Source organism: Phaenicophaeus curvirostris, chromosome Z (genome assembly GCF_032191515.1).
Source record: "Phaenicophaeus curvirostris isolate KB17595 chromosome Z, BPBGC_Pcur_1.0, whole genome shotgun sequence".
NCBI lineage: Eukaryota > Metazoa > Chordata > Aves > Cuculiformes > Cuculidae > Phaenicophaeus > Phaenicophaeus curvirostris.
In genome coordinates, this window is record NC_091431.1 from 20,312,350 (window position 1) to 20,335,974 (window position 23,625).

Sequence of the window (23,625 nt, forward strand, 5' to 3'; positions counted from 1 at the left end):
GGGATGCTGTGATGGAAGTGAGGGTGGGATGCGACAGCGATGGAAGGGGGGTGGGAAAGGTGTGCGGGGGGTGGGATGCTGTGATGGAAGTGAGGGTGGGATGCGACAGCGATGGAAGGGGGGTGGGAAAGGTGTGCGGGGGGTGGGATGCTGTGATGGAAGTGAGGGTGGGATGCGACAGCGATGGAAGGGGGGTGGGAAAGGTGTGCGGGGGGTGGGATGCTGTGATGGAAGTGAGGGTGGGATGCGACAGCGATGGAAGGGGGGTGGGAAAGGGGTGCGGGGGGTGGGATGCGATGCAATGGAAGGGGGAGTGGGAAAGAGGTGTTGAGGGTGAGATGATGCGATGGAAGGGTGGGTGGGATGCGACAGCGATGGAAGCGGGAGGCGGAAAGGGGTGCGGGGGTGGGAAAGGGGCGCGGGGGGCGGGATGCTAGGATGGAAGGGAGGGTGGGATACGATGTGCGATGGAAGGGGAGTGGGAAAGGGGCTTGGGGGGTGGGATGCTGCGATGGAAGTGGGGTGGGAAAAGGGCTTGGGGGTGGGATGCTGCGATGGAAGGGCGGGTGGGATACGACGTGCGATGGAAGGGCGGTGGGAAGGGGGCTTGGGGGTGGGATGCTGCGATGGAAGGGCGGGTGCGGAGGAGGAGGGAGGCTGCGGGCGCTGGGAGGAGGAGGAGGAGCAGGGCTCGTTGCGTCCCGCCCCGCGGGGGCGAGCGGCGGAGGGCAGCGCGGTGTCGGGGCGCGGCTGCCCGGCGGGCGCTGTGTGCGCTGCCCCCGCTCCTGCCGCAGCTCGGCTCGGCGGCGATGGGCTCGGCGGCGAGGATGCGGCTGAGCCGCGCCTGCTGCCTGCTGTACCAGCTCTGCGTGCTGTCGGGAGGGCTGGCCGCGGGTGAGTGCGCCGGGAAGGCCGGGGACGGTGGGGGGGACGGACGCCGAGGGCACCGCCGCTCCCGGGCTCGGGCAGGGCTGGGTCGGGGGGGACCGTCCCGGGCAGCCCCCGCTTCGTCTCCATCACCCCCTGCATCCTCCGCGCCGTCGGGTCGCTCGGTCCCCGCCGCCTCCCGGGATGGGGCGAGCGCCACCTCCCCCGGCAGCCCCTGCTTTGCCACCCCCGGTGTCAAAAATTTCTTACCCGTATCTCGCCTGAGGCTCTCTTCTTTTACTTCAAAACCGTTCCCCCTCGTCCGGCTACGACAGGCCGACGTGTGAATAAAACTGCCCTCTGTGTCAGGCTGGTGCAGATGGTGTCTGGCCAAGAGTTGAGAAACGTAATGCTGGGACGCTGGGAATTTTGGTTAATTGTGATGTGGTGTGTGTAACATCATTCATTAGTGATTACAGTTCAGTTTGATTATAATCATAACACCTCCCATATGAGGACAGGCTGAGGGAGTTGGGGTTGTTCAGCCTGGAGAAGAAAAGGCTCCGGGGAGATCTTATAGCGACCTTCTAGTACCTGAAGGGGCTACAAGAAAGCTGGGGAGGGACTGTTCATCAGAGAGTGCAGGAGTAGCACGAGGGGGAATGGTTTTAAGCTGAAAGAAGGGAGATTGAGATGAGATCTTAGAAAGAAATGTTTTACTGCAAGGGTGCTGAGGCACTGACACAGGTTGCCCTGCGAAGCTCTGGCTGCCCCATCCCTGGAGGTGTTCCAGCCCAGGCTGGATGGGGCTTTGAGCAGCCTGATCCAGTGAAAGGTACCCCTGCCCGTGGCTGAGAGCTTGGAAATAGATGATCTTTAAGGTTACTTACAACCCAGGCCATTATATGAGTCTGTGATTCTGTGGTAATGAGGATGCAGCCTGTGTGTGTGCCTGACACCTGTACGTGCACTCACAAACGTGTGGCTGTAAGGTGTGTGTCCATTAGGCTGCTCTTTTGAAATCATAACAGGTCTTGCAAAATATGCTGAGAATGAGGTTGAAATTTTAAAATATTTTTATTCAGGTTTTCCCTGCTAAATTAACAAATATTTTTAGCTGCATGCAAACTTGCCACTTTGTCTTAATGATGAAAGGTTTGTGCAGCTCTCCTTGTGTGGACATTCTGGCTACTGGTACAAACATAACTTCTGCCCACCTCAAGCTCCAACTCTGTCTCAGTATTTACCAGGACTGTGGTGTGTCCCAGGCCCTGGAACAGACATCTGGCCCCTCTGCCATATGTAAGAACAGGATGAAGGGGCCAAATGGAGCCCACTTTATTTTGGGTGGCATGCTTGGTGGGCTGGGAGCCAGAAGGAGCGTGTGGTGGGGAGCGCGGAGTGGGTTTCTGGCAGGTGCTGTGTGCTGCTGTGTGCTCTACTCATTTAAAGCATCTGCTGGCCTTCCTTCCTTCAGGTCTCCATCCATCAGAGGAAACTGAGGAGTGGGAGATCGTCTTCCCCACACTGTGGAGCCAGGGCCAGCAGGAGCCGGTGGGCGGCAGTGGTGGTGGGGGTGGCTGCAGTGCTGACACCAGCTGTGGGAACCAGAGCAGCACCCTCAGTGCCCTCGTCACACCTAGCTCCGTTGCCGGCAATTCCCGGGAGGTGCGTTCAGTCTCCTCCTCGGTGGAAGGGCAGGCACAGACTGTGGGGGAGGCAGCAGAGGAAGAGGACACTGAAGATGAGTATGAGTCTCAGGAGTTTTACCACTGGTCCCCCCTGCCCCAGGGATCTGGTGCTGCCTCTCAGTTGCCACCACCACCATCCCCCCGGCCACTACCTCCAGCAGAGGATGGAGATGAGGTGCTGCTGAGGATCCCAGCTTTTGCTCGGGAGCTCTACCTGCTGCTCAAGAGGGACAGCCGTTTCCTGGCTCCTGGCTTTGCTGTGGAGGAGCGGCTTGGGGGTGAGGGCAAAAGCCCACCAGGTGCTGCACAATCACAGCCTGAAAGAGCTTGTTACTACAGTGGTGCTGTCCTCCGCTACCCAGGCTCCTTCGCCTCCTTCAGTACCTGTGGTGGATTGGTAAGATGACCTTGCATGCAGGAATAGCACAAAGGTCTCTATCCAAGCGTGAGCTTCATCTGCTGCTTTTCACTTCCAACGCTTTCCTGATGTCTTCCTTCTTTCATATCCTTTTGCATTCTACATCTATACTTATGCTTATTTTTAACTGTTTTGCCATTCATGCTTTTATTATCCCACTCATAATTTTTCTCAAATCCTACTTTTGCCTTTATTCTGTAAAGTTTTGATGTCCGCTGCCCCATTTGCATGTACACCTTTGTCCCTCAGTCCCATACCTTTCCTTTTTGGATGTCCTTTTGATTCTTTGACTATCCTTTCTTCAGCTTTTCTCCATCCCTAATTTTATCTTGGTCTTCAATGTGTGCCTGTCATTAGTTACCTCCATGTTAACTCTCCTTTTTTTGGCATGTATCATCATCTCTGCTCTAGTCTATCTGTCATTCCTTTGTTCTTCATTCCTATACTCTAAGCTATTTTTCTCATCTGTGCTATCTTCCTTATATTCTACATCCCAGTTTTTTGACTGTTCAGTATTTTACCTCTGCTTGCTCATCTTCATTATTCCTTTTCTTTCATTCCTCTTATCCCTTTGGCCTTTTTCCCCTACCTTAGAACTTCCTACATGTGGTATCTGCACTTACTTGGATTTGGGACTCTGTAGCCTTCTTTCCTTTCAGTTCCTCCATAGAAGTACATGATGAGAATGTCCTCAGCAGAAATGTTAATACAGTCAGACCTTTTGAGTGGTCATTACTTCTGTGGGATACGTCCCTTCTTTAAAATGAATTTCACTCGCTATAATTTCTGTTGGATCTGTTGTGATTTTTACCAGAAAAAGATCAGGATTGGCCACACTGACAGCAGTAGTGGTGATCCTGTGAGCTGCAATCCCAAAATAACTGGGGGTGGATGGGAAGAGTAGAAAGCAGCTGGGATGATGTAAAGTGCTGGCAGGATTTAAAACAAAACTAAATATTACTACTATTATTCTCATTTTGGTCCCTTATATAGCTTCACAAATGCACATGCCTGCATTACTTTACAAAATATAGAATACAAATAGTAATGGTGATAGGGAGAGTTAATATCATCATTACCTTGGGTTTTCTGGGTGCCTAGATGGATGTAAATCACCACAGTCACATGACAGATGTTTTCTTGTGTTTCTTTCTGAATGTGAATGTCTGACTTGTTCCATTGTCAGTTCATGAAGATATGCTTGCCTTGCTTTTATTTGCATGGTCATGAAGTGAAACCAGGTAAGATGGGGAAATTTTGATTGCTTATTCATTTGCCTGTTTTGACTTACTCAGAAGTCAAAACCCAAACTGAAAATAGTAGAGGGTATGTGGGTTGACACCAAATAAAATATTTGCTTCTGCTTCTGCAAAAAGAAACCGCCAAGTTTCATACAACTCTTAGTGGTAGCTATCTAATAATTGACATTTTGTCAGATTTTCCATAGCATGGCAGCAGAATTAATTGTGGAGACAAATATTGAAAATCAACTGGAGGTGTTTTGAGAGTGATCAGGTAAAGGATTTTTATGCTCTGGAAAAGAATTTGACTTTTGTACTCCTTTGTTCTTCTTTGAATTTTACTTCCTTCTACATTGTATACAGGTAATATTAGGTTAAAGAAATTAGTAGAGATAATTGTCAAAAAATGTCTGCTCAAAAGTGATGTACATCATTACATATCTGTAATTCCTGTGACTTTATTTATAAATTGGAAAAATAGACCCCAGTTTCCTAGGAGCCCCATCATTAATTCTTGACTTAATTAGGCTTATCTCGGAATACCAGCTTCCTATCAGCCATCTATGCATCTCGGTGCTCTGATCGTGTTTCCCTTTCAAAAAGCTGCAGCTGAAATATAAACTATTCTATTTATCTCAAATAAAATTGGAAACTTTTGTTGACGTTGACTAGTGGTGTCATAATCCTCAACTGCATAGGATTGTTTGCAGTGAAACAGTTAAGCAGCTGTTCTTCCTGAGAGTGTTGCTGCGTCAGGCACATAGTTAAAAAAAATTGCACAGTGCTATTATGTCAAAGTTGTCATAACAAATCATAAGTTATTTGTCATCCTTTATTCAGTCATCGCTTGGGCTCTATTATATACGTAAGTTGCTCTGTTTCCAAGCGTCTTGAAAAAACATCATCTATACATTGCTTATTCCACCCTTTTTCCTCTAGGCCTTGCCCTGCTTAAAGAGCCAAGCAATATTTCAACCTACGGTTTCTCTTTTAAATTGTAAAAATCCACTGAGACTTGAATGTACAAATATTTTGTTGTTACTACCTCAGGTACAATTTATTTTTTCATTTTAAAGATAAAGAGATTTCAGACACAATTTGATATGAACGTCTTTCTCATTTCAAAGCCTTGCAGACTTTGGGTTGGGGTTACTAGGCTGCATATACTTTGAAAAGCTAGACAAGTGGGCTCTAAGTTCCTTAACATGCAGCTTAGATTCAACACAGTAATTTTTCCTTTCGGTGTGAAATACAGCATCTCTGTCTAGGATAAAAAAGCTTCCACGATTCTGCTCCTTAGATCGTGGCCTTTTAGTGAATCTCTTTATCCCTGAGGAAAGAAACTATAGTCTGACAGACAACAGTGGTTTTGCCACACGGGAGGAAGGGTGAGGGAATGTAAAGGCCAGGAGAAAAGGTTCGACTGCTTTGTGCAGGAGAGGGTCATAGGCACCGCTACAGATGTGTGGTTGATGCTGTAGGGCTACCTTTGTGAAAAGATGCCAAATATTCAATAAATGAAAAACAGAGCTTGCACAAAAATGTTGTGCCATCCAAGTTGGGATATTGGTGTTTTTTCCAGCTTCTCAAGGCATAAAGAGTCCTGTCATGGCAGTGACATTCAGGAAACAGAGAAAATTTCTATATAGAAGTCTTAACTGCTCTTTTTGTAGCCAGAAAGGCAGAATAACATAGTTGCAGATTTTAGGCAGGTTATTCCTTCAAAGTGGGATTTAGATGTTTTTTGAGTAGTGCACTGGTTGCACTTGGATAAAACATGTCATGGACAGCACAGTAATAAAGCTTCCCTGTATTTCTTGTTTTACAGTTCTTGAGAGCTTCATTAATGTGTTTTTTTTCTTGAGCTACTTGTCAAAAGACAGTATGGAGGGGTGATAATAATGGGGTTCATAACATGCTATGTTAATCATGTGAAAAGACAAGTGAAAAATGAGAGCTGTACTCCAAGATAATTACTAACCAAACTCTGACTGCCAGCATAGGCTTCATTTGGCAAAATATCTTGACAAATGAAGGAAACATAACTTAGTCTAATCAGACTAAACACTGTAGATATGCAAGGACAGTCTAGAAATTCCATCACTACGACCCTGGTGTAATCTCAGAGCTTACATGGTCAGTGGTGACAGTCCTATCCAACTCTTTGTTAAAACACTTGTGGATTGGTGCATCCTTTTGTAGCTCAGTGGGATTTGCTCTGAGTAGATTCTGGGATTCTGCAGTGGTGCTGTGGGAAGATTAATAACGAGAAGTTTCAAAGAATTCTGCATCTGTATGCTGACTGCCTACTTGTTGTTCATCGTTAGCCAAATACCAGGATGTAGGCAGTCCTGCTGATGCCAGGGAGGCTGCACTACTGAAAGTGATGAATTGCAGAGCTAGACCATTAGTTATTTAAGTGGTCGTTTCTCCTGCCTGAATCTGTTTTGCCAAAATATTTGAAATAAGGAAAAAAAGCGCATGTCAAATGTTTCAAATATTTGAAATTGGCAAATTATATAACTTACATTGGGTAGTTCTTTTAGAGTACGCTGTAGGAGAAGCTTACTGTGGATTTAGGATTAAGGAATCTGACTAATGGTTCTTTACAAGCTGTCTGCTCTGTTGCTAGCATGGAAATTGAAGTAATCTCACTCTGTTTCCCCAAAGCAGGCTATAAACACAGCAGATGTGTTCTTTATCCCCCACTCCTTTAATTTCAGAAAGAGAGGCATTTAGGGTTTTTTTTCAGCACCAAAATGCTTACATACTACTCAATGGCTGCGTGGTGATAGGAGTTTTCCTACTGTTCCCTTTTCTCTATCTTTTTAAGTTAAGCTGTCTGCAATAACTAAAGAACAGCAAGGTAGAGAGAGGATTTGAATGTCTTTTTATACCTAAAGTAATGGGATATGTTTAGACTGTTAGGAAGTGCAAACAGGAGCAAATGTGTACACAGAGGATGAACAAGAGAATGCAGCTCCATGCCGTGACTGCTGTTCACCGCAGCACTTAGCAGGTTGTCTTAACAGAACGTGTGGAGATCTGCCTAAACAGACAGCATTGCCAGCTGGGTTAATTTACTGGAGAGCAGCTTTGAAATTCATCTGTGTGGTTCTGTGTTTTCACTGGATTTTAAGAATGTGAAATGGTCAATAGTGTATATATAGCTCTCTAAATACCCAAAGCTTCAGTGTCAAATGCTGTTTGCAAAGAAAATTGATGTGCCTTTTCCCAGTGACTTGAGTTGGAACAAGTCTAAATACATCTCAAATCCAATCCAGGGAAGAGTGTTCTCTAGAGAAGTGTGTGATGCTATTTTTTAGGCCTGATTACTCTTAGCAAACAAGTATTTAAGAATCTGATCAATAATTTATAGACAAGTAGTCACACATTTCCTCCAACTGTTGTACGTACATTTAACGAGCACCATCCAAAGCAATGCTGTCAGCATCAGCAAAAGAATGGGTGTTATTAGTTCTCTGTCATGCAGGGATGTGCCAGATCTCATTGGACAACAAAACTTTAACAAATACTTCCAATACTAACATCCTGTTTTTACAATATAATTGAAATAAATTAGGATGTGAAAAAAACTTTTGTGCCTTCTTTGGCTAATGGAATGCTTGTGTGGTACTTCTGATAAGATCTGAAGAAAACCTGATGTACCTTTGCTGGAAATATATGGGTTTTTTTGTTTCTGACACAAAGTATGTTTTGAAGGTTAGTGCTATTAACCAAGAGTAAGGGAATGACTCATATTGGAATTGGAATTTTTTTTTTATGATATTCTAAATTCACCCAGCCCTTAAATTTGGGACACATAATAGAGCTTCTACGTAACCAGAATTTTTATGTTGTACCTATCCACTGGGGATAGTCTGACTTTACAGGTTGTCTCAGAACAAGCAGAATGAAACTGTAATAGTAATAAAATAAAAAAATATATTTTCTGAATTCCTAAAATTCTGCACAAAGTCACTTTTGAGTCACTTTTTTCAGCCTGAGAAAAGACTGAATCCTTGTTTTTACCTCTTTCCTCCTAGAGAAGGACTTTAACTGAAGTGTTCCAAGTTTTATATAGGAAAACTCCCAGTGAATATAGTTCTTAGTTACACTTCCTAGTGATTCTTGCAATGAGAGCACTATCTGACATGGGAAGTATACTTGAATTTTTGGATGACTTGGGCAGATTTGGAGAGCTGAACTAACTTCTGCTTTTTGCTTGTACAGCTTCTTTCAGTAGCAGTGCAATAATCTGCTGCAACTCCTTTCTTGGCACAGGGACAGACTGTTTGGAAGTGCGTGGATTGCTTGGACTGGGTGTGAGTAGCGATCCTGACATTTGCTGTACAGTGTACATGCAAGGTGAATCCTTGCTTTCATAAGCATCCCAGCTTTTGTTGGGCTCTTGGAGCACGTGGTCAGGAGCAACTCAGGCAGTTCATAAATTGCACTGGGAAACTGTGCTGTTACAGGTTGCGAGGTCCTGGTTTACGGTTTTTAGACTTATTTATGGACTTATTACTTTGATCAAGCTGGAGAATGTCTACCTCATTACACATCCTGGACCATACATTACTAACGTACAAGCCTCAAAATGGTTAAATACCAAGCCTCTTGTCAACTGAAAATAGTACCTCTGCCTTCCCACTTCAGTGATGTTGCAGTTACACATAGTTATTGAGTAACTTCCACACCAGATGCTTCTTCCAAAAGAAATTGGAGACAATTACAGCTTCTTTTGTGCTGAGGATAAGCATTAGAAAATGGAGATCACAAACAATTTTTCATAAAAGGGGAAAGAAAAACGATTGTTACCAATATTCATGGTCCATTTGATACATAGAGACTAAAGTTTGACATTACAGAAAAAGGATTATAAAATTAAATAGGATTATTCTTAAAAGCTGCCAGGATCCAATGAAGTACACACTCCCTCCTTCTATATCCCCAGCTTCCAGTGATTCTGAAATGAAACCCGGGACAAATACAAGCAGCTGTATGTGTGTTTATGCCCCCTCTTTATAACTAGGGCTAACTCAAGATAGAAAAATGTAGGAAATCGCAGGTGGGGTTTTGGAGACTTTTTCAGTTACCTATTCTGAATGATAAACTCTGTTTCTTAGCACGCAGACTGCTTGCTGTTGCACTGTGAGTTTTTTAAAGAAGTGAAACTTTGCTGAGAGGGACAGAAATAAATACGTGAATGAGGGTACTTTGAGTATCCCTTACTGAGAGGTCACGGGTTTACCAAGTTTTGCTTCATTGACTTTAACTTATGCCTTATTTGTGTTTTAAATGTCTTTAAATGGACAATACAAAAAATTGCCATTTGTGGGCAATGTAGGGAATGAGTTGAAATGTCAGAACAGGAAGGAGCTTTGCTCTGTTATAGTAGTGGGTTTCTTTGCAGGAGAAAAAGAAGCACCCCTGGGAAAATAAAGTGTTGGGCTAAAATTTGGGCTTCCCACCTCTGCATAAGGTAGAAAAACAAATGGAATGGGGCTGTGCTCCTGGGAGAATGCCCATACTTTCAATGTATGTGTTGGATCTGTGCCGGGTTGTTCCTCCTGGATGTCAAATACGGGAGAGAGGAGGGCAACCATGCTCCTAGGAAGTCTGGTCTCCAAAAGGATGAAACAAGTTATTTCCATGATATTACTTTGGCACAGGTGCACCTTCCTTCAGCATAGGCTTATCTATTTTTCTGGTAATTTCTCAACTATATTAAAATCTCTTTGTTGTAACCTCACCTTGATCATTTAATGAAGCACAAGTGAAATCACAGTAGAGAAGCCAGGGAAACTGATAAAGTGACCACAGTTAGCTGGAATAACCAGCACATAGGTAAAAACAAATTAACAAACATTTCTCTATCCCATCTGAAACAGCAAGTTAATTACAAACATCAGAGAAATGCTAAATACGTTGTTGGTTTTTTCTTTTTTTAATAAAGAAATTGAATAGTGGAGATGGTGTGCCTTTAAATGTTTGATTAGTGTCATTAGGAACCATAAAGCAATGAAGAACTATGTAATGATAAAGGACTAAAAATTCATTGTTTCTGTTTCCTTCTTGAACTCTGATGCTGCAGTCTGTTGCTATTAGTTTTTGCCTTTCTGGATGAAATACCATTTGATTGGGCTTTTGATTTGGTTGTACGAGAGGTTTTGCTAGCTGTTAAGAACGATAAGTCTTTTAAACATAGGAACAGTAGTGTCAGTGTAATGCTGAAAGTTTTCAAAAATCAGTTTTGATTTAGGCTGAAACTACATTTGAACTACAACGATCTCTGTTTCCTTTAATATTAAGCATTGTGGCACAGTATGCAAGATGTTGGGCCAAGATGCCTCCGACCATGTGGTAATGATTCCTGTCTCATCCTACGAGCTATCCTATAATCATGTAATCGCTCCATCTTGACACAGTTTTGATTTGTGATTCCAATCCTAATTATAGTAGCCTGCTGCTCTCCTAAAGCGTGTAATTTCAGTGCAAATATTTCCTTTGCAATACACTTCCAAGCCATAATTAAAAATAAGAAATATGCAAACTTTGGAGTTTTTTTAAAAAAATTGAGACTGTTGTGAATCACTTCAGAGCTCTACCCATTGTAATTAATAAGCATAAAATTATCAAGGTTGTTTTGCAAGATACAAAATTGAGATGGCAAATGAGAAATAACGTGTAACTCCATTAATGAGTTGTGTTGTTTAAGTAAAGTTTTCACTCCCTACTTTGAAGTTAGCTGCTTTAAAAACAAAAGACTGAGTCTCTGCTAGCTATAACTTTTATGGTTAGTGAACTTAGCATATTCTCCAGTCTTACATTCCTGACTTTTATTCATATCTCATGGTAAGTGCCATTTGTTTCTTTTTTAAAAGAAGAAACAAATGTCCAGTGTGTTGCAACCCTTTTAATTTTATTTTAAAAACACTGTTCTTTGTCTTTCTTTTTTAAAAGATATCTTGGACCTGCAAGAATGGAGATCGTAATAGAGGAAAAAATAGGAACACGCATCATTTCCAAAATGTAGCTCCAGAACAGCAGGGGATCTGGAAAATAGGGAGAAAACAATAGAAAGCATGAGCTGTGAGAGTCATTGTGGGGTTGATGGTAGGTGAGGATATTCCAGGAGAAATCTGAGCATTGATGATCGTCTTGAGGTAGTATGCAAATATCTCACATTGTTCTTTTCTATGACAAGAGTAGGAAGGGAATCAGTCATTTGTACTGGGGAGAAAAGAAGATGTTTGCATGTTCTGTAGCGCATGTCCCTTCCCTTGGTTTACTCAGGTCTGGCACTGATGATTTTGCAGACATAGCATGATGGTTGGTATGTTGCTCTTTGTTTAGCAGAATCAGCAATGTGATGGCAATAGCATGAAACATGCTGAACGCATGCACGTGTGTTTATATCCAGACAGTAGTTGGTCAACCTTTTATAAACCAACCACCCAAAATATCTATATTAGATTTAAAATCAGATTTACATCTGTTGTGCATTAGCCATGCAATTAACATTTTGTTAACCTGTCATTACCTGGACAATCTGTTCTTCTTGGTTATTTCTGTTCCTTCTAATAATGGTATAAATAAGCAAAGAAGTATTATTTGGAAGGGAAATAATGAAGAACATTCCTAGAGTTATTGTTAAGTCTTTAGAATGATAAATCAATACCATAGTATTAGTTGCTAACAATACGTGCATCTGCATGTAAATGAATAGGAGTAAATTTTTTTTTTTTAAGTCTATGCTCTGCATGTTTTTCTTGGGCCTACCTATCATTTGGTCAGAATTAATTTCTGACTTAGTTTTGCATCCAGAAGTGTAGAAATGTGCCCAAACCTAATTTACGAGCGACTTAGTTCCTATGTGATTATCCTCCAACAACTGCATATGCTTGTTTTATGGTATCGGCTGTGCTACTTTAAGTTCTTATTAGATGTCAGAAGTTTTAACCTGGTCCACTCAGGTCAGCTTATTTAGATAGCAGTATGTTAAGGAAAATACAGATATTTGCTCACATGATGTTAATTCAGCTAGGGACAACTTTTTATGATTCAATACAGCATGAATGTACTGGTGTATCCCTCTTGGCGTAAGAGTATGCTGACTGGGAGAAGTGCCCAAGTAATGGCCAGAGTCATTACAGTAATGCCATCTTTTATACAAAAAGTTAAACTGCTTCAGGTGTGCTTAAACTTCTCAGTGTTCTTCTTGTCAGTGAGAACACCGATTAGCGTGGTGATTGGATTATAACCTTGACAACTCAGGTGGAATTCTGCTTGAAGACTTCTTGTATGAAGTGTTTTGCTTTTCTTCTGAAGATGGGAGGCAAGAAAAGAAAGGACACAAAAAATGCCTTTTTTCTGGGATACAGCAGTGAGTGAAGGGCGAGTTCTTACTCATGGTGTTACACAGGGAGCATAAAGCCAGATTTGCACATGTATTATCAGGATTTAATATTTAATTGTGGTCCCTCTTAATTTACTTTTAAAAATACTATAAGAATAAAGCAGTCTGAGTCTGTGTTTCTGTTGTAAGCTCTGTGTGAAACTTCTCAGACTTATGCAATTTTTTAAAATTATCTGAGAATTCACAAGCTTATTGCAGGTTAGGGCACAGGGATTTGTTTAGGTAATTTTCTTCCTAGATAGATCCCCAATCTTTTTTGTCCCTCTATAACATAAATATTTATTAAGTAGCATATGAGGGGAGTGAAGGAGTTAAAAGTAGAAGAGGGTTTACAGGCTAAAATGGATACAATTATGCATATAAAAAATCTAGTTTTCCAATTTCTGGCTGATAGTCTTAGCATGTTTCCCTTTTTCTGCCTGATTACCTCTTTGTTCTGCAGTTGCCTATCTAAGGAAGCATAATAACAAAGACTTCTGTGTTCCTATGGAGTTTTTTTTTTGTTTCAATCCTAAATTATTTGCATTGGAAATAATGGAAGGAAACAATTCCTTCTTTCTTATTTAATTTTCGGTGATAACTCTTTTGCTTGTTTCATATAAACAAAATTGCTTAAGTGACCAGTCATACTGATGCTACTTGGATCAAGATGCTAATATGAAAACTCCATTCTGCACACCATTTGTATTCTTACACACAAAAAATTGAGCTCTCTAGATTTTTTTAAAAAGGGAGAAAACCTTCTTCGAAAAATGTTTTTTTTCCTCCTACTTAAAATAAAAGTTCTTGAAAAATAATTAGAATTAGATATTGTTTTTTTCTTTCACAGAGGCAGCAGAACTTTAGTTTCTGTGTACAACAAAAGGTAAACTAATATATTTTTCCCAAAAAAAGTGGAAGGAGAATCTAGGTTTATCATTGAAAGCAAAAAAATATACACAGTTTGGAAAAAAAAAAAAATATGAATTTCAGTTATAAGTGGAGTCATAGAAGTACATGACTTCTATATATTTCCAGCATTTTTAAGTGATGAAAATCTAAGATAATAATAAATTGTGTGAGTCTTATTTATTTCTCTTATTACTACCAGTTCTGGATTCATGTCATTCTAGATAGAAGTATAAAGCCCAAGCAGAACTTTATTTTATAGGTAGACTGACTTGATTTGTTGAATTATAGTTCTGTGCCCATAAATATGACTTATTTTCCCTTCTTGAATTACTCTTTTCCACAGTTAGTAGTTTTGGCAAATTGTAGATTTGAACGACTGAGTTTCATGGAGTGCTGCCTTGAATTAAATAGTCTTTGAATGCAGTTCAGCCCCTCTCTCAGAAGAAAACCAAAATAATGGAGTCGAGGATAGATATTTCAATAAGGATTAGCAGAGATTAAATTTCTCTATGGATAGTCATGGGTGGGTCTTGGAGCTGTGCCACATCCTTCTGTGGCTACAATGAAAGCGCATGGGTTTGAACAATGGTGGCTCATTGGTATGCACTATTTGAGTGTTTTACATGGATGCATCAATTTAAAGTTGGATTGTTTGTTTTGGTCTTTTTGGTACTAGTCTAGGTGTTTTGTCTAATGTAGTTTACACACAGTTGCTGATTTTTTCCATTTAAATCTTCTGCATAGGACTCAGTGTAGAATGCTTTGTGCTCATCCTTTCTATACTGTTCGATTTTTGTCTGCATAAAATAACATTTCAGATTCTAATGGAATTAAATCCCTTATTGCACTAAAGAAATGGAGTTAATGCAGTTCCATTAGCTAAAGATGTAGCAGTTTGCTTCAGACTCCAGAAGAGTGGTTTTTAGTCTTACCACAAGAAGTGCTGAAGTTACTCACATTACACCAAAATGCTCTAAGAAACACATCTTTCCCAGCACTGAGTCTTTAATTGCAACAATTTTTTTGGATAGGTGGCATTTTTTCCATAGGTGCTGCTTTTTCTAGACCTAGTAATATGTAACTATTCAAGGAGACTTTCTTTTATAATATGATATTAATAATTACTGCAATGTTGTTATATAATTTTAAGGAATATCACTAAAACCAGTTCAGTGTAAAGGATTTTTAAGAAGTTTCATGGAATAAAGTTTTTAAAATCCTGGCTTACTTTAGAGAAGTTGTTGTATTCATTCTGGAAAGGGATATGGTTGGGGTTGTGTTTTTTTTAAAATAATAAATCAGTGCGATGTTCTATTTAATATAGCATGCACTTGATAACCAAAGCCATGTGATTGTTATCACCAGGCCTCACTCAGTTATGACAACAATAAACATAGTTTACAGGTTCAGTAGCTGTTTTAAAGATGTAATTTTATGCCTACTCCAGTTTGAATTGTGCAAGTAAAGGGTTGTGTTCTGCTTATTCAAGTGTAATTGTGCCTTGGTTTTCAGTTTGATTGTAGTGTATTTTATAAGTCTGTATTAGTCATCTGTTGTTTGAGCACATTGCTCCAGCATATTTTTTGAAGCGAAATAAAAGAAGAGTTTCCAGAACATTTTATGCAACAGACAAGAGTCATCTTTGTTCATTAGTCAGTTGGTCCATACACCAACGGTGGAGTTGAGGACGCTCAACCACATGAAACATCTGTTTACTCTATGATTGTGAGGGATACAAAATTAAGACCTTTGTCCACAGGACTCAAGCATTTGATAGCTTTTAATTTCTTCCTTTGGTTTTGCAGCCTTATTAGTTGGTTTATGCTTCCTTTCGTAATGCTGCTTACTTACTTCAGTTACTTTGGAGTCAGCTTTGATCACTGCATGTTTGATGAACCAAACTGAAGGCATGGCCCTTGTGAGTTGCTACTTGAAAATGAGAATTTGTAACAAGGAAAACATAATTCTCTAGCCCACATAAGTACAGATGAAAATATGAAACCTGAAGGCCAGAATGCTGGGAAACCACTGAAAGAACTTCTTTAAAAAAAAAAAAAGTTCTGATTGTATTTGACCGTTTACAGTTGCAAGTTCTTACGTATTCTCTTAGTAGAATAATAAATGCAATATTAATTAAATTGATTTCTTGTTAATAGCAATTTTTCATGCAAATAAAAAGGAATAAGCAAGCTAGGTGGCCAATTAATTACTTTTGCACAGCTTTTGCCTTCTGGTTTCCTACTTTTTGCTAGCTTTAACACCAGGTATTAATTACTGTTTCTTAAATAAATTAATTTTTTTAATGTAAAGATACAGGCAGTGAATTATTCTACACTTCATAACATCAGAATCTTGATTACAAAGAGATTTTATACTGTAACAGCACTGCTGTTGTTCTAAATTGATATGATATTAGAACTGGACTCTACTTAGCGTTCAAGCAGAGAGGGTCGAATACTGTGTCATCCTTATTTGAGCATATATTGATCAGAGCAGATTGAGAATTTTGAGGCTTGCATCCATGGAGTTATTTTTTCATTGTAATGTCCTCATTTGTCTTCCCTTTTAACATTCTAAAATTCAGAAGGTCGCTTCTGATCTTAATTACAGTGTGGTTAACCTCTTATCATAATATTAAGACTTGATCATAGATGACATAAACTTAGTGGTTTTGAAAGAGTGGTTTTTAGTGTCATTATTCTTGAAAAATAATAAATACTTAATGTTAAGCAAAGTTTCTGAGCAAAAGATATCCGTTTTATTAATTCAGCTTGTGTTATTGGACCAAAGAGACAACTAAGGCTTTCTAGCCCATCCTCATAGTTTCTGTTTATTTTTCTTGAGAGGTAAGAATAATTCCAGAATCTACCTGGTTTTACTAATTAGTAAACTGTCTGAGTTAAATAGTAGGATCTACTAAGTGAAGGGAGAAATGACTGGAGTAAGACCAGTAATTTCTATGTGGTGAGTTGGCAGAATAGGTGATGTTTTCGTTTATGACATAGTCCTGGTTACCGTAAACTCTGTGTTGTTGTAGGCATCTAAGATTGAAAAATACCATATTTGTTTCAGTAAGAATTAGAGTGTACCTTGTGTGCAGTTCTGGATATTCTGCACATTTAGTAGCTGGACTGCTGAAACCTGGCTTGCCAATAGCTGCCTCTGTTCGTAGGATCATTAGTCAATCCTTGCATAGTTACCTCACGCAAATGCATACAATACAGGTTTTTTAATTTAAGTTAGTTTAAAAATCAATTTTTTTTTAGTATGTCTTTAACTCAGCCTGTCTTGAAATAGGTTTTAATTTGACTATCATATACATAATGTAAATTTTGACTTCTCATTTCAACAATGGTTTGTAGCACTTGGATCAGAAATGATGATTTGATTTTAAAATTTTATAAACTAAAATCACCTGTGCTAAGAGCAGTAGGCTTTCTGTACCTCATAAACTTCCAGAGTGCTGCATAAGGAAAAGAAATAAAAAACATGCCTGTGGTAAGTCTGCATTTCTTAGTTTGTAGTTTCCATTTATAAATCTTAAAGTGTTAGTAATTCTGAATTTGTTATTTTAAAGATACATATGTGGAATACTTTTCTTGAATGAATATGAAACCGTCCATATGGAAGAAAACAGAATTTCAGGTACTGCGAGCTCCAAGTTCAGATCATCTCTATATTGTATAGTGTCTCTCTCTTCTCTCTGCTTTTTCCTCCATTTATTTAACGGATGTTGAGCCTTAATACTTGAGAGATTAACAGGCATATAGCTGTGGTGCATGTATATTTGAAATCTGTGTAGCTGCAATTTAGTAACAAAAAGATGTTTATTTAAAGAGTAATGTTAGCTGCATAGCACAGAAACAAGGAAAAAAGAGGCACTTAAAGTATTTGTGCTTCTGTCAAAATTTTCTCATGTATATACGTTTGCATGCAAGTGCAATTGTTTGTTCTGTAGATGTTGCAATTGAAAGCTAGGATTTAAATTGTGATTTATGCAAAAATTTTAAAATATATCCACGACTTTTGAATATATCAGATTATTAATATTCACCATATACATATAGACTTCTGAAGGTGAACGCTAGTTAAGAATACATGAACATAAATATCTTGGTGAAATTTATATTGCAAGCCAGTGGCAGAACAAGATCAGAATTCTAAACTTAAAACAAAGACAGAGAAAAAGTAAATAATGGAATTGGACTAGAATTTAGAGATCAGGACAGTATCAACTTAGTATAACATCACAGCCAAGTTCATGTCCCCCTGGTGAGAGGTGATGATAGTGTAGGCAGTTATATAGATCAGCTGTTATTACCAGAAAAAAATCTGTAAGAACACAGTTGTAGGGATTATTCATCCTAAACTGAGGAATTACTGCCTGAGTTGTTACATCTTTCAGAAATTCTACACACTGAAATGCTGTATCATTCATGCAGGATTGCAGCACACCTTGATTTTTTTAAATACCTTGGACAAAGATCATAGAATCATAGAATCACTAGGTTGGAAAAGACCCACAGGATCATCGAGTCCAACCATTCCCATCAATCACTAAACCATGCCCCTCTGCCCCTCACCCACCTATACTTTAAACACCTCCAGGGAAGGTGAATCAACTACCTCCCTGGGCAGCCTGTTCCAGTGCCCAATAACCCTTTCTGGGAAAAATTTTTTCCTAATGTTTAGCCTGAACCTCCCCTGGCTCAGCTTGAGGCCATTCCCTCTCGTCCTGTCTCCTGTCCCTTGGGAGAAGCGGCCAGCACCCTCCTCTCTACAACCTCCTTTCAGGGAGTTGTAGAGAGCAATGAGGTCTCTCCTCAGCCTCCTCTTCTCCAGCATAAACACCCCCAGCTCTCTCAGCTGTTCCTCATAAGGCCTGTTCTCCAGCCCCTTCACCAGCTTCGTTGCTCTTCTCTGGACTCGCTCCAGAGCCTCAACATCCTTCTTGTGGTGAGGGGCCCAGAACTGAACACAGGATTCGAGGAGCGGTCTCACCAGTGCCGAGTCCAGAGGGAGAATAACCTCCCTGGACCTGCTGGTCACACCGTTTCTGATCCAAGCCAAGATGCCATTGGCCTTCTTGGCCACCTGGGCCACTGCTGGCTCATGTTCAGTCGCTGTCAACCAACACCCCCAGGTCCTTCTCCTCCAGGCAGCTTTCCAGCCAGACTTCTCCTAGTCTGTAGCTGCACAGGGTTGTTGTGGCCCAAGTGCAGGACCCGGCATTTGGCCTTGTTAAACCTCCTGCCATTGGATTCAGCCCAGCGGTCCAACCTGTCCAGATCCATTTGGAGCCTCCCGACCCTCCAGCAGATCCACGTTTCCTCCCAGCTTAGTGTCATCCACAAACTTGCTAAGGGTGCACTCGATGCCTTCATCCAGGTCATTGATAAAGACATTGAACAGGGCTGGACCCAGCACTGAGCCCTGGGGAACCCCACTTGTCACTGGCCTCCAGCTGGATTTCACACCATTTCCCACCACTCTCTGGGCCCAGCCATCCAACCAGTTTTCCACCCAGGAGAGTGTGCGCCTGTCCAGGCCAGAGGTGACAGTTTCTCAAGCAGAATGCTGGGAGAAACTGTGTCAAAAGCTTCACTGAAGTCCAGGAAGATGCATCCACAGCCTTTCCCTCATCCAGTAGTTGAGTCACTTTGTCATAGAAGGCGATCAGGTTAGTCTGGCAAGACCTGCCTTTTGTGAACCTGTGTTGACTGGGCCTGATCACCCGGTTCTCTTGCATGTGCTTCATGATAGCACTCAAGATCACCTGCTCCATGACTTTCCCTGGCACTGAGGTCAGACTGACGGGCCTGTAGTTTCCTGGGTCCTCCCTCCGGCCCTTCTTGTAGATGGGCACAACATCAGCCAGCCTCCAGTCCAGTGGGACTTCCCCAGTCTTCCCGGACTGTTGGAAGATGATGGAAAGGGGTTTGGCAAGCACACCTGCCAGCCCCCTCAGTACTTTTGGGTGGGTTCCATCCGGCCCCATAGACATGTGTGTGTGTCTAGTTGGGAAAGCAAGGCTCTAACCACCTCCTCTCGGATCATGGGAGCCTCATTCTCCTCCTCTGACACCTGGATATTTGAGTAAATTTTCTATTTTTTGGATGTATGTTACACTTCAGTAGATTATATACATTTTCATTGTGCTTTTTCTCCTCATTTGCATACATCTCTTTGTTGTATTCCATGCTTCACCTACTGCCCACAAAGGCCACCTGGTCCATTTTAGCAGATCTGCTCTCCACCCACCCACCCAACAGCTACTCTGTACCAGATCGGGAAGTGAATCTGTCTCAGGGGATGAACTTGGCATTCATGCTTGCTGAATTTCACAAGGTTCTTGCTGATAACTATTAATAAATATATCTTTATAAATATATTTTATGTTTGTAGGTTGAATGGCACTATAGACTGCACAAAATAAATGAAACACCAGGGAGGGGGTTGAGTCTCCTTCCCTGGAGGTGTTTAAGGGACAGGTGAACAAGGTGCTAAGGGACATGGTTTAGTATTTGATAGGAATGGATGGGTCTTTTCCTACCTGGTGATTCTATGATTCTATGATTTGGCTTTAGGAGCTTGTAATTAATGTTTCTTATGTTTTTGCTTGAACTGTGTGAAAGTAGTGCTTAGAATTCCCTTATGGTAGTAATTTGCAGTGATTTATTATTAAAGATACTCCAGTTGCCTCAAACTGCTACAGATTAGACTTGTCTCTCTGGAGAGATAAACCAGTGTTCACACATCTCGTTCATGGCACAGTCTGTGTAGGCAAGTGACTGTTTATAAAGGTTTCTGTCATTTCAGGAAGAGTCCTCTTAAGAACTATAGGAGTTTGCTCAAAACCAGTGTCCTATTTACCTCCTTTTAACATTTAATATTTTGATATTGGAGTTATGGTTCACTCATGATTTTGAATTTTTTTATGTTTAAATTATGCTGTGCCCTCTCAGTGCAAGACATAAAAGTATTTGAGATGAGTTCTACATTTTAAAGCACTGAGCCTCTTCCAGTGTTTTGACACATCTAATTTGACTAAAGTGAACTGAAATTAAACCATACTTCTTGGTAACTGCTGCCAAAATAAGAGTGCACAGTGGACTCTACTTACGTGTGTGCTGTTGAAGCAATAAATCTGTGAAAAGAATGTATGTATGTTTAATTTTATTAAACTTAGTGATTTGATTTTATTTTATCTTTTTAAGGAGAATCTGTGAAAGCTTATACATAGAATTGTAGAAAGGTTTGAGTTGAATGGACCTTAAAGATCATCTAGTTCCAGCCTCCCTCCAATGGGCAGGGACACCTCTGACCAGATCAGGCTGCCCAAGGCCCATCCAACGTGTCCTTGAACACCTCCAGGGATGGGGCAGCCACAACATCCCTGGGCAACCTGTGCCACTGCCTCACCACTCTCACAGTGAAGAAATTCTTCCCTATGTCTAGTCTAAATCTGCCCCTCTCCAATTTATAGTCACTCCCCTTGGTTCTATCACTACAAGCCTTTATAAAAAGTCCCTCCCCAGCTTTTTGTAGCCCCCTTCAGGTACTGGAAGGTCTCCTTGGAGCCTTCTCTTCTCCAGGCTGAACAACCCCAACTCTCTCAGCCTATCCTCATATGGGAGGGGCTCCAGCCCTCTGAACATCTTCGTAGCCCTCCTCTGGACCTGTTCCAACAGCTCCATTTCCTTCTTATGTTGAGGATTCCAGATCCGGACACAATACTCCAGGTGGGGTCTCACAAGAGCATGATGTTGTGATGAACCTTCTGACACCTTGCTCAGGAGAAATAGTTTTCACCTGTGTGTCTAGCTATAACATGTTGTATGCCTTACACTACGGGAGAAGAAAGTAGTGTCAAAGGCTAGCAGACAAAACTAGTTACATCTAGGAAATTGAGACAAAAAAGCTATTTTTGTGCAAACAGAATGTCAGGTGTAATGATGACCTTAGAATAATTAATTGTAAATAACAAATGGTAGTAATTCTATTATCCCTAATGATTTTATTACGTGTTTGACTGTTGCGCTGTACTTTCCCAGTTCTTAAAGAGTTCATTCTCCATGTGAAGCTGGCTGCCTTTCAATGGAAGATGTACCTTTGGTGTAATATCCTATGATCATTCTGAAGTCCCACTCTCATAAATTTAGCTGGCAGAGTAAGAGTCATAATTCCAGTAAATTTTGCCTCGTTTTCTGTATGACTATTCATAGTAATGTGGACAGAAGGCAGGGGTTTAGATGAAAAAAGAGCGTATTCTTTTTGATGTTTCAGTTTCTTCTTTGTCGGGAAAGCTCCCAGACATTTCTAGTCATGAAGAACCTAGCTTACATGCTTTATATGAGTGGGATGTAAGATGAGAAGTGACACCTGAGGAGCTGATTTTGCTTTAGTGGTAAATTCAGAGCTGCAAAGTACAGCAAAATTAAACAAACCAAAGGCTGGTGAAAGTGGCTTCTGATGTGACTTACTACTTTTATACTACATTTATATATTTGCTCTATAGACTCTTGACTTAACTGACAGGGACAGGAGGAGGAAAAGACTATGTATGTGCTGATTATGAGCCATCAGGCACAATCTGGATGTGAAAGATGCATCCAACCGGTGGAGGACACTTAGTGGGGATACAGAAACTTCGTTCTTATTTCACAGAGCTGCAGTGAAATGATAGCTGAAATACAGCTTGCAGTTCTGTTTGCTGATGTTCAGAGAAAGGAATTCAGTTTTGGCTTCAAGGGTAATTACAGTAGTAAAGACTATTCCATCAAGAAGGGGTCAAGGGCTGGTGTGCTTATCATCACACAGCAGAAACTGTGATACAATGATTACCTTTTATAAAAACACAGGAGCGCATATCAAGGAGCCTGGAAAGCTAGCCAAGAAGGAAGACAATGTAAACCCAGGATCAGATGGATCTAAAATGATGGCCATGAATAAATTAAGGTTAGAAAATTGGAAAGTTTTCCAAATACTAGAAGAGAAAAAGGTGAAAGAAGTTTCAAATAGGAAAAAAGCAGCAGTTTATTGAAACTACTTTATTAACAGTAACAGCAAGGAAATCTAGGCTGATAAAGGATCTGTGTTAAAAGGATGAGCATAAGAAAGCCTCTTTTTACAAAATCTTAACTGTTTAAGGGCCTGGACTTGATCTGTGGATCTAACACACCTAAAATACCAAGACAATTTCCATTCCCTGTTCTAGATTGTGTCTTATCTTTTATTAATTCCTCATTACTCCAGGATTTAAACAGTGAGATTGAAGGCAGTAAGGGGAAAACTATGACATAATGCATGCTACACATGACATAAAGAGGGAATTGGATTTGATGTAGCAAGTTGAGTTTAGCTGAGTCTTAATATTCATGTGAAATTTATAAGCAAACCTACATTTTCATGAGTGATGTACACTTTTCTTTGTTTGATTTCCTGGCTAAGGTAAAAAGACTGAATGGCATTTTATGACTTAGAGACAGTAATGAAATCCATTGTGCTAGATAAGTCACTGGAGGAATCTGCCAGTTCTTTGTGCTGGTGCTTCTTTTAAGAGAATGATGTAATTTCTTCAGAAAAGTATGCATGGCCTGTGTTATTACCAAGTGCTTCAGTCAGCACTGGAGAGATCCAGATGATTCACTTGGTAGCTAGTGTTCTTTTCCTGCCAAGGTTTTATCTCTTTCACAGAACACATAGCCTTTTTATTTTTGTGTGTGTACTGGTTTGTGTTTTCCTTTGTCACAGGTGCTTTTCGTGTTTAGGGGTTTGTTCACCCTTTTATCAACAATTTAATCATCCAGAACCTGGGAAATGGCTTCTTGGGTAGAGGAAAGAAAAGGGAGTTTGAACAAATAATTTCAGCATTTGACAATTGCTTTGTCCTTTATACTGAATTTCTTCTGGTGATCAAAGGGCAAGTGTACAGTAGTTGAAAATGCACTGACTTCTCTGGAAATGGTGGCACAAGCCAGACAGGTGTACTCTGTGAGTAATGTGACATTATTGTTGCAGGTCTGTAAGGCCCAACACAAACCCCCTGAGACTATAACCAGTTTTATTTGACAAAGTAAGAAAATAAGCTATGAT

The 23,625-nt window shown here is 40.7% G+C and overlaps 1 protein-coding gene across 1 annotated transcript in view; it reads left to right on the top strand.

The window, feature by feature from the left end:
* The first annotated feature begins 2,193 nt into the window (after window positions 1–2,193).
* Window positions 2,194–23,625, top strand: part of ADAMTS19 (ADAM metallopeptidase with thrombospondin type 1 motif 19) — a 141,773-nt gene continuing 120,341 nt past the window's right edge. The window contains exon 1 of the mRNA XM_069881151.1: window positions 2,194–2,955. Coding sequence (XP_069737252.1) covers window positions 2,194–2,955 — 762 coding nt within the window. The remainder of the gene's footprint in view (window positions 2,956–23,625) is intronic.